Source organism: Gigantopelta aegis, chromosome 13 (genome assembly GCF_016097555.1).
Source record: "Gigantopelta aegis isolate Gae_Host chromosome 13, Gae_host_genome, whole genome shotgun sequence".
Classification (NCBI taxonomy): domain Eukaryota; kingdom Metazoa; phylum Mollusca; class Gastropoda; order Neomphalida; family Peltospiridae; genus Gigantopelta; species Gigantopelta aegis.
In genome coordinates, this window is record NC_054711.1 from 1,073,497 (window position 1) to 1,085,123 (window position 11,627).

General features: G+C 44.9%; 1 protein-coding gene across 1 annotated transcript in view; it reads right to left on the bottom strand.

Moving 5' to 3' along the window:
• The window catches only part of LOC121387354 (vacuolar protein sorting-associated protein 8 homolog), a 100,693-nt gene extending 89,084 nt beyond the window's left edge, over positions 1-11,609 (bottom strand). The window contains exons 1-4 of the mRNA XM_041518407.1: positions 11,384-11,609; positions 8,102-8,170; positions 7,533-7,675; positions 6,948-7,032 (exon numbers count right to left, since the gene is read on the bottom strand). Of these exons, the coding sequence (XP_041374341.1) occupies positions 6,948-7,032; positions 7,533-7,675; positions 8,102-8,170; positions 11,384-11,458 (372 nt within the window). The 5' untranslated portion in view covers positions 11,459-11,609. The remainder of the gene's footprint in view (positions 1-6,947; positions 7,033-7,532; positions 7,676-8,101; positions 8,171-11,383) is intronic.
• Positions 11,610-11,627: the final 18 nt, after the last annotated feature.

An 11,627-nucleotide genomic window follows, 5' to 3' on the forward strand; every position in this document is an offset into this window, starting at 1 on the left:
AGAGGTTAAGACCGGGATGGGTGTGCCTGAAAGCTTTGTGGTACATGGGAACAGGCACAGAGCTCTCTCTCTCTACGTCCCACCCACCCAGCAGAACATGTTTCAACTATAAGTCAGAGGTTAAGACAGGGATGGGCGTGCCTGAAAGCTTTGTGGCACATAGGCACAGAGCTCTCTCTCTCTCTACGTCCCACCCACCCAGAAGAACATGTTTCAACTATAAGTCAGAGGTTAAGACTGGGATGGGTGTGCCTGAAAGCTTTGTGGTACATAGGCACAGAGCTCTCTCTCTCTCTACGTCCCACCCACCCAGCAGAACATGTTTCAACTATAAGTCAGAGGTTAAGACTGGGATGGGTGTGCCTGAAAGCTTTGTGGTACATAGGCACAGAGCTCTCTCTCTCTCTACGTCCCACCCACCCAGCAGAACATGTTTCAACTATAAGTCAGAGGTTAAGACCGGGATGGGTGTGCCTGAAAGCTTTGTGGTACATAGGCACAGAGCTCTCTCTCTCTCTACGTCCCACCCACCCAGCAGAACATGTTTCAACTATAAGTCAGAGGTTAAGACTGGGATGGGTGTGCCTGAAAGCTTTGTGGTACATGGGCACAGCAACAGAGCTCTCTCTCTCTGTCTCTCTCTCTACGTCCCAACCACCTAGAAGAACATGTTTCAACTATAAGTCAGAGGTTAAGACCAGGATGGGCGTGCCTGAAAGCTTTGTGGTACATGGGCACAGGCACAGAGCTCTCTCTCTCTATGTCCCACCCACCCAGCAGAACATGTTTCAACTATAAGTCAGAGGTTAAGACCGGGATGGGTGTGCCTGAAAGCTTTGTGGTACATGGGAACAGGCACAGAGCTCTCTCTCTCTACGTCCCACCCACCCAGCAGAACATGTTTCAACTATAAGTCAGAGGTTAAGACCGGGATGGGTGTGCCTGAAAGCTTTGTGGTACATAGGCACAGAGCTCTCTCTCTCTCTACGTCCCACCCACCCAGCAGAACATGTTTCAACTATAAGTCAGAGGTTAAGACTGGGATGGGTGTGCCTGAAAGCTTTGTGGTACATGGGCACAGCAACAGAGCTCTCTCTCTCTGTCTCTCTCTCTACGTCCCAACCACCTAGAAGAACATGTTTCAACTATAAGTCAGAGGTTAAGACCAGGATGGGCGTGCCTGAAAGCTTTGTGGTACATGGGCACAGGCACAGAGCTCTCTCTCTCTATGTCCCACCCACCCAGCAGAACATGTTTCAACTATAAGTCAGAGGTTAAGACCGGGATGGGTGTGCCTGAAAGCTTTGTGGTACATGGGAACAGGCACAGAGCTCTCTCTCTCTACGTCCCACCCACCCAGCAGAACATGTTTCAACTATAAGTCAGAGGTTAAGACAGGGATGGGCGTGCCTGAAAGCTTTGTGGCACATAGGCACAGAGCTCTCTCTCTCTCTACGTCCCACCCACCCAGAAGAACATGTTTCAACTATAAGTCAGAGGTTAAGACTGGGATGGGTGTGCCTGAAAGCTTTGTGGTACATAGGCACAGAGCTCTCTCTCTCTCTACGTCCCACCCACCCAGCAGAACATGTTTCAACTATAAGTCAGAGGTTAAGACTGGGATGGGTGTGCCTGAAAGCTTTGTGGTACATAGGCACAGAGCTCTCTCTCTCTCTACGTCCCACCCACCCAGCAGAACATGTTTCAACTATAAGTCAGAGGTTAAGACCGGGATGGGTGTGCCTGAAAGCTTTGTGGTACATAGGCACAGAGCTCTCTCTCTCTCTACGTCCCACCCACCCAGCAGAACATGTTTCAACTATAAGTCAGAGGTTAAGACTGGGATGGGTGTGCCTGAAAGCTTTGTGGTACATGGGCACAGCAACAGAGCTCTCTCTCTCTGTCTCTCTCTCTACGTCCCAACCACCTAGAAGAACATGTTTCAACTATAAGTCAGAGGTTAAGACCAGGATGGGCGTGCCTGAAAGCTTTGTGGTACATGGGCACAGGCACAGAGCTCTCTCTCTCTATGTCCCACCCACCCAGCAGAACATGTTTCAACTATAAGTCAGAGGTTAAGACCGGGATGGGTGTGCCTGAAAGCTTTGTGGTACATGGGAACAGGCACAGAGCTCTCTCTCTCTACGTCCCACCCACCCAGCAGAACATGTTTCAACTATAAGTCAGAGGTTAAGACAGGGATGGGCGTGCCTGAAAGCTTTGTGGCACATAGGCACAGAGCTCTCTCTCTCTCTACGTCCCACCCACCCAGAAGAACATGTTTCAACTATAAGTCAGAGGTTAAGACTGGGATGGGTGTGCCTGAAAGCTTTGTGGTACATAGGCACAGAGCTCTCTCTCTCTCTACGTCCCACCCACCCAGCAGAACATGTTTCAACTATAAGTCAGAGGTTAAGACTGGGATGGGTGTGCCTGAAAGCTTTGTGGTACATAGGCACAGAGCTCTCTCTCTCTCTACGTCCCACCCACCCAGCAGAACATGTTTCAACTATAAGTCAGAGGTTAAGACCGGGATGGGTGTGCCTGAAAGCTTTGTGGTACATAGGCACAGAGCTCTCTCTCTCTCTACGTCCCACCCACCCAGCAGAACATGTTTCAACTATAAGTCAGAGGTTAAGACTGGGATGGGTGTGCCTGAAAGCTTTGTGGTACATGGGCACAGCAACAGAGCTCTCTCTCTCTGTCTCTCTCTCTACGTCCCAACCACCTAGAAGAACATGTTTCAACTATAAGTCAGAGGTTAAGACCAGGATGGGCGTGCCTGAAAGCTTTGTGGTACATGGGCACAGGCACAGAGCTCTCTCTCTCTATGTCCCACCCACCCAGCAGAACATGTTTCAACTATAAGTCAGAGGTTAAGACCGGGATGGGTGTGCCTGAAAGCTTTGTGGTACATGGGAACAGGCACAGAGCTCTCTCTCTCTACGTCCCACCCACCCAGCAGAACATGTTTCAACTATAAGTCAGAGGTTAAGACCGGGATGGGCGTGCCTGAAAGCTTTGTGGCACATAGGCACAGAGCTCTCTCTCTCTCTACGTCCCACCCACCCAGCAGAACATGTTTCAACTATAAGTCAGAGGTTAAGACTGGGATGGGTGTGCCTGAAAGCTTTGTGGTACATAGGCACAGAGCTCTCTCTCTCTCTACGTCCCACCCACCCAGCAGAACATGTTTCAACTATAAGTCAGAGGTTAAGACTGGGATGGGTGTGCCTGAAAGCTTTGTGGTACATAGGCACAGAGCTCTCTCTCTCTCTACGTCCCACCCACCCAGCAGAACATGTTTCAACTATAAGTCAGAGGTTAAGACCGGGATGGGTGTGCCTGAAAGCTTTGTGGTACATAGGCACAGAGCTCTCTCTCTCTCTACGTCCCACCCACCCAGCAGAACATGTTTCAACTATAAGTCAGAGGTTAAGACTGGGATGGGTGTGCCTGAAAGCTTTGTGGTACATGGGCACAGCAACAGAGCTCTCTCTCTCTGTCTCTCTCTCTACGTCCCAACCACCTAGAAGAACATGTTTCAACTATAAGTCAGAGGTTAAGACCAGGATGGGCGTGCCTGAAAGCTTTGTGGTACATGGGCACAGGCACAGAGCTCTCTCTCTCTATGTCCCACCCACCCAGCAGAACATGTTTCAACTATAAGTCAGAGGTTAAGACCGGGATGGGTGTGCCTGAAAGCTTTGTGGTACATGGGAACAGGCACAGAGCTCTCTCTCTCTACGTCCCACCCACCCAGCAGAACATGTTTCAACTATAAGTCAGAGGTTAAGACCGGGATGGGCGTGCCTGAAAGCTTTGTGGCACATAGGCACAGAGCTCTCTCTCTCTCTACGTCCCACCCACCCAGCAGAACATGTTTCAACTATAAGTCAGAGGTTAAGACTGGGATGGGTGTGCCTGAAAGCTTTGTGGTACATAGCTGTGCCTCTCTCTCTCTCTACGTCCCACCCACCCAGCAGAACATGTTTCAACTATAAGTCAGAGGTTAAGACTGGGATGGGTGTGCCTGAAAGCTTTGTGGTACATGGGCACAGCAACAGAGCTCTCTCTCTCTGTCTCTCTCTCTACGTCCCAACCACCTAGAAGAACATGTTTCAACTATAAGTCAGAGGTTAAGACCAGGATGGGCGTGCCTGAAAGCTTTGTGGTACATGGGCACAGGCACAGAGCTCTCTCTCTCTATGTCCCACCCACCCAGCAGAACATGTTTCAACTATAAGTCAGAGGTTAAGACCGGGATGGGTGTGCCTGAAAGCTTTGTGGTACATGGGAACAGGCACAGAGCTCTCTCTCTCTACGTCCCACCCACCCAGCAGAACATGTTTCAACTATAAGTCAGAGGTTAAGACAGGGATGGGCGTGCCTGAAAGCTTTGTGGCACATAGGCACAGAGCTCTCTCTCTCTCTACGTCCCACCCACCCAGAAGAACATGTTTCAACTATAAGTCAGAGGTTAAGACTGGGATGGGTGTGCCTGAAAGCTTTGTGGTACATAGGCACAGAGCTCTCTCTCTCTCTACGTCCCACCCACCCAGCAGAACATGTTTCAACTATAAGTCAGAGGTTAAGACTGGGATGGGTGTGCCTGAAAGCTTTGTGGTACATAGGCACAGAGCTCTCTCTCTCTCTACGTCCCACCCACCCAGCAGAACATGTTTCAACTATAAGTCAGAGGTTAAGACCGGGATGGGTGTGCCTGAAAGCTTTGTGGTACATAGGCACAGAGCTCTCTCTCTCTCTACGTCCCACCCACCCAGCAGAACATGTTTCAACTATAAGTCAGAGGTTAAGACTGGGATGGGTGTGCCTGAAAGCTTTGTGGTACATGGGCACAGCAACAGAGCTCTCTCTCTCTGTCTCTCTCTCTACGTCCCAACCACCTAGAAGAACATGTTTCAACTATAAGTCAGAGGTTAAGACCAGGATGGGCGTGCCTGAAAGCTTTGTGGTACATGGGCACAGGCACAGAGCTCTCTCTCTCTACGTCCCACCCACCCAGCAGAACATGTTTCAACTATAAGTCAGAGGTTAAGACCGGGATGGGCGTGCCTGAAAGCTTTGTGGCACATAGGCACAGAGCTCTCTCTCTCTCTACGTCCCACCCACCCAGCAGAACATGTTTCAACTATAAGTCAGAGGTTAAGACTGGGATGGGTGTGCCTGAAAGCTTTGTGGTACATAGGCACAGAGCTCTCTCTCTCTCTACGTCCCACCCACCCAGCAGAACATGTTTCAACTATAAGTCAGAGGTTAAGACTGGGATGGGTGTACCTGAAAGCTTTGTGGTACATAGGCACAGAGCTCTCTCTCTCTACGTCCCACCCACCCAGCAGAACATGTTTCAACTATAAGTCAGAGGTTAAGACCGGGATGGGTGTGCCTGAAAGCTTTGTGGTACATAGGCACAGAGCTCTCTCTCTCTCTACGTCCCACCCACCCAGCAGAACATGTTTCAACTATAAGTCAGAGGTTAAGACTGGGATGGGTGTGCCTGAAAGCTTTGTGGTACATGGGCACAGCAACAGAGCTCTCTCTCTCTGTCTCTCTCTCTACGTCCCAACCACCTAGAAGAACATGTTTCAACTATAAGTCAGAGGTTAAGACCAGGATGGGCGTGCCTGAAAGCTTTGTGGTACATGGGCACAGGCACAGAGCTCTCTCTCTCTATGTCCCACCCACCCAGCAGAACATGTTTCAACTATAAGTCAGAGGTTAATCCCAGGATGGGCATGTCTGAAAGCTTTGTGGTACATGGTCACAGGCACAGAGCTCTCTCTCTCTACGTCCCACCCACCCAGCAGAACATGTTTAAACTATAAGTCAGAGGTTAAGACCGGGAAGGGCATGCCTGAAAGCTTTGTGGTACATAGGCACAGGCACAGAGCTCTCTCTCTCTACGTCCCACCCACCCAGCAGAACATGTTTCAACTATAAGTCAGAGGTTAAGACCGGGATGGGTGTGCCTGAAAGCTTTGCGGTACATGGGCACAGCAACAGAGCTCTCTCTCTCTGTCTCTCTCTCTCTCTCTCTACGTCCCACCCACCCAGCAGAACATGTTTCAACTATAAGTCAGAGGTTAAGACCAGGATGGGCGTGCCTAAAAGCTTTGTGGTACATGGGCACAGGCACAGAGCTCTCTCTCTCTACGTCCCACCCACCCAGCAGAACATGTTTCAACTATAAGTCAGAGGTTAAGACTGGGATGGGCGTGTCTGAAAGCTTTGTGGTACATGGGCACAGGCACAGAGCTCTCTCTCTCTACATCCCACCCACCCAGCAAAACATGTTTCAACTATAAGTCAGAGGTTAATCCCAGGATGGGCGTGCCTGAAAGCTTTGTGGTACATGGGCACAGGCACAGAGCTCTCTCTCTCTACGTCCCACCCACCCAGCAGAACATGTTTCAACTATAAGTCAGAGGTTAAGACCGGGATGGGCGTGCCTGAAAGCTTTGTGGCACATGGGCACAGAGCTCTCTCGGTTCTCCCTGCCCCTCCCTCGCTCTCTCTCTCTCTCTTTCTCTTTCTCTCAGCCATGACTACACCTAGCTACATGCATAAGCCTGGAACAGTGATGAGTGAAGGAAGGAAATGTTTTATTTAACGACGCACTCAACACATTTTATTTACGGTTATATGGCATTAGACATATGGTTAAGGACCACACAGATATTGAGAGAGGAAACCCGCTGTCACCATTTAATGGGCTACTCTTTTCGATTACAAGCAAGGGATCTTTTATATGCACCATCCCAGACAGGATAACACATACCATGGCCTTTGATATACCAATGGTGGTGCACTGGCTGGAACGAGAAATAGCCCAATGGGCCCATCGACAGGAATTGATCCCAGACCGAGCGAGCGCTGTACCACTGAGCTACATCCCACCCCCAGTGATGAGTGAATGATATACGTACTGCAGCTGATAAAATCTGTGATGATATATTCTTCAGCTTGCTCGGTCTCAATACAGAGCCATGGATGGCTCTAGGAACCTTTTTCCTTAAAAAAACAACAATTTATGTAAATAAATAAAACAAAAAGATCACAAACACACACTCGGTATTAGTAACAAGTAATACATAATAAGTCAGTTTTCAGCAGTGATTATATAACAGTGATATATATGAGTAACATACTTCTCTTTCTGTCTCCGTTTGTCTGGGTTCAGCAGACTGTCCTGACTGGAGAGGGACGACGTCTCCCCGGAGTCAGTTTTCAGCAGTGACTATATAACAGTGATATATATGAGTAACATACTTCTCTTTCCATCTCGGTTTGTCTGGGTTCAAGAGACTGTCCTGACTAGAGAGGGACAACGTCTCCCCGGAGTCAGTTTTCAGAAGTGACTATATAACAGTGATATATATGAGTAACATACTTCTCTTTCCGTCTCGGTTTGTCTGGGTTCAGCAGACTGTCCTGACTGGAGAGGGACGACGTCTCCCCAGAGTCAGTTTTCAGAAGTGACTATATAACAGTGATATATATGAGTAACATACTTCTCTTTCCGTCTCGGTTTGTCTGGGTTCAGCAGACTGTCCTGACTGGAGAGGGACGATGTCTCCCCAGAGTCAGTTTTCAGCAGCTGCAGAGCGGCGTTAGGAATCTCCTCCTCGTCCAGGATAGACGACGACTCGTCCGGCTGCAGAGGAAAGGAAGGTTTGTTCAAGAACACCCCAGCACATTGTTTAATCAGCAATAATCAACACACTATCTAATTATAAATTTATTTCACAAATTTTTCATGTTTTTAAAAAATCTTTCTGGTTACTGTATGCAACTAAAAAAAAGAGAGAAAAAGAGAAGAAAAGAAGAACAACAACAACAAAAACACCCCCAAAACACACACACCACGTATACTATTCCAAAGTACTGTAATATGCTTTATATTACATCTCCCCAATTAACAGGAAATATATGCATTACAAGTATATTTAGCTGGTAAATGCTGGCTACAAGGCACTTCAAAGTTTGAGGGTGGGGCACACTCCCCTAGCACCCTCCCTTTGGATTGGAACCTGATCCCTCCCTGGATCTGCATGCTCTGCACACTCAGTGTTGCCCTTACCTCATTAAGAATACTTTCCAATGTAGGCGGAGTCTCAACGGCTGGCAAATCAAACTCTGCATCATCCAACTGCAATAAAAAAAAATATATATAATAATAAAATATATATAAATATATATACAAGTATAATAATAATAATAATATATATATATATATAATATATATATATATAATATAATATATATATATATATATATATATATTTATCCAGCAATCACTGTATAAATTGGCAAGATACGATGACTAGATAAATCTCTATATTTTCGGTCACTGACCAAAAATATAGGTCACGTGACATAAGCCTTTGATATGCCAGAGTGGTACATATGCCAAGCAGGCATATGACTCGTAGATCAAATACTTTTTCACCTTGTGAAAACGTGAATGTAATATTGTTTCTGTATATGTGTATACATGTATACAATGTATGTGTGTGTGTATGTATGTACATGTATGTGTGTGTATGTGTGTGTGTGTGTGCCACACTCTGTCCTTTGATGATTGTCCACAGTCCAGTGGTAAAGCTCTCAGTTGATGCTTGGTCGGTCTGGGATCGATCCCCATCAGTGGGTCCATTGCGCTATTTCTCGCTCCACCCAGTGCACCACGACTGGTATATCAAAGCCGTGGTATGTGCTATCCTGTCTGTGGGATGGTGCATATAAAAGATCACTTGCTACTAATGATAAAATGTAGCGGGTTTCCTCTCTAACACTATGATAAAATTACTGTATCCATATAAATGATTTTGAATTAGTAGTACATGATAATTTTGTGTAATAAATATAAGAATACTATATCTATTATAATACATTCATATTTAGACATTCATATTTAGAGAATAACTAATGAGCTACGAGGAATTATGAATTATCTGTCCCGAGTGAATGAATGTTGTAAACCCGAGCTTTTGGCGAGGCTTTTACAACATTCATTCACGAGGGACAGATAATTTGTAACTCCTCGTAGCGAGTTGGTTATTCTCTTTATTACCCATTGTCAATTTTAACTGATTTTTAATGTAAAAATTCCTCTGGAGTCTACAACATCAGCCATTATGTGATATAATCTTATGCGCATTACATGATGTAATTTAAGTGACGTTATAGCATAACGGCGTTCTTGTTACAGCCAAATGTTTACAGTACAAAATAATACAACTGTATTTGCATTTGAAAATAATTATTTTTATATATTACTAAAGCCGCTGCTTATTAAACTATACCATTTCATGTTTACAAAACAAATGAGTCTATTTGTTTTTGTAAATCTTTGTAGATCGTATAACGTATGTGTAATCTGACTCATGAATGGAAACATATGAATGAAAGTGAAGTTCTGGTCATGCCAAGCAACCAACCAAACGTCGTGATTTTATAGCCAGCCAATCAGTGGCTGTAGAAGCAATCTGCACACTGTGCAGAGATCGAAAAAATATTACCCTGTATATTTGAGCCCATATGGGTAATAAGTTTAAATATCCACCACTTCTTCTGCCTGGTTGGTGATGGATACAAGTGTAAACAGGAATTTTGTGAAGAAGAATACAAAAAAAAAAAAATTACAAAATATTTGACATCCAATAGCCGATGATTAATGAATCAATGTGCTCTAGTGGTGTCGTTAAACAAAACAAATTTTTTTTGGTGATTGTCGGGCACGTCATATTATTGTATGAGACAGCCCCTGGAAGACAGAATGGCAGAGTTAGGTGATCATGTGACGCAACATCACGATATAGGTTGGCGAATGAGGGTGCTGTCGCGTTTCTTTCTGTAGTATGTGTATTAGTGATTAATATCTGAATTTTCTTTAATCAAGGAACTCAAAAATGATCGATGTAAATGTATTTGACATCAAACATAGGATTGTTGAGGTATTAGAGCTGGAATCTTTGACTACTTTTGGTGGGCAGCGACTGACAGAAAATTACATAGCTTGGTCTCTGACTGTGATGAGAGCTATATAACTGGATATGACAAATGACAAAAACTTCGGCTAGTGCCCTATTTAATTTAGTAATAGTTGATAATTTTCACCAGCCCAGACCAAACACTCACTACCCATGACCAAGTGCTAGTGGAGTTGTCCAGCACTGCAAGCCAAAAGCAACGGTAACAGGTCGTTCACCCGAGTCGTTTTGAGCAGGGTCGATTCGTACCTCCAACCGAGTTGTTTCGCCCCATGTTTCGAATCGCCCTCATTGATATTGCGTGTTTATATTTACAAATAAAAAAAATATTATAGTTTTGTTTATTTCCAATATTATTTACTCAAGCCATATACATGAAACACATTAATAATTACTGATGTGCATTGGTTTCTTCTTAAATATACTACATACCCAGCTGACGTTCAAACACCGAGTAAGGTATGTTGATTTCGCCTAGCTTCAGCAGATGTAAACAGCTGATAAGGCATTAATATCCAAAGACATAAAATTACCTAATGTTTGTTAATGAATAATGAATAAAGTTATAAAGAGAAGATAAAGAAAAAACACCTTCAAAACTATAATAAATATATTTATTTTGGGGGCGAAACGACTCGGTACGAATGAGATTTAGGACGAACCAACACTGGGTGAATAGGTCTAAGGGCGAAACAACGCAGAGTTCGAAATGGTTTTAGGTCTCACTACACAGATCACTTCCGGGTGAGAGTTCATTGATCACCGTCCACTATAGTTCCTAATTGTGGCACGTTATGGTTCACATATTCACTTCTAGAAAATGGTGAAGAATTAAAACAATATGTATGTTTAATGGTAAGCCTTCTCTGGCTGTATTTTGCCCATGTTATTTTGTAATATTGTGCATCGACCTTTTGGGACATGGGTATATAGTGCAAGTGACAGCCGGAGTGAATCGGTTAATGAACCACCTGTTCGGACCGGTACTACAGCCAGATGCGGTCATATAGCAAAAAACTGAGACAGAAATGTTCACAATTTTGGAGTGAATATAAATGCTTATATAATGTATGTTCGCAATGGTGTATGTTGTTAGTGCCAACGAGAACCCGTTCTATGGGCAATCTTCGCTTGAAGTTGGGCAGTTTAACATGGGTTTCAATGGCAGATGACATCTGTGTAGTGAGACCTTAGGTAGAAACGACCCGGATTCAAAGACCCTGCTGCACTGCAAAGATGACGGAGGCGGTGGAGGCTTAGGTCGTGTTGTTTTTCTATCTAATGGCAGGCAATCGACAAATGACAGCAACTGCACAAACGAACTAATGACAACATATACAAGAACCAAAAACAATATTTAAATTAGGAACCTCATTAATATCAAAACTGATCAAATCTTGTTCTGCAGACGCTGAGACAGAACTTCCGCCTACTTCTTCAGCCATTTTCGTTCGTTTGTTGTATTTTCCTCCAACATTTTTTTTCTGGCATATAACAGAGTGGGTTTACTTATGAACTAGACAGCATGTATAATACTCTACACGCACCATGATTTTGTTAAGGAATTATCAAGTTTACTGTGTAAACGGAGAAAAACAGCTTGTTTCAGATATC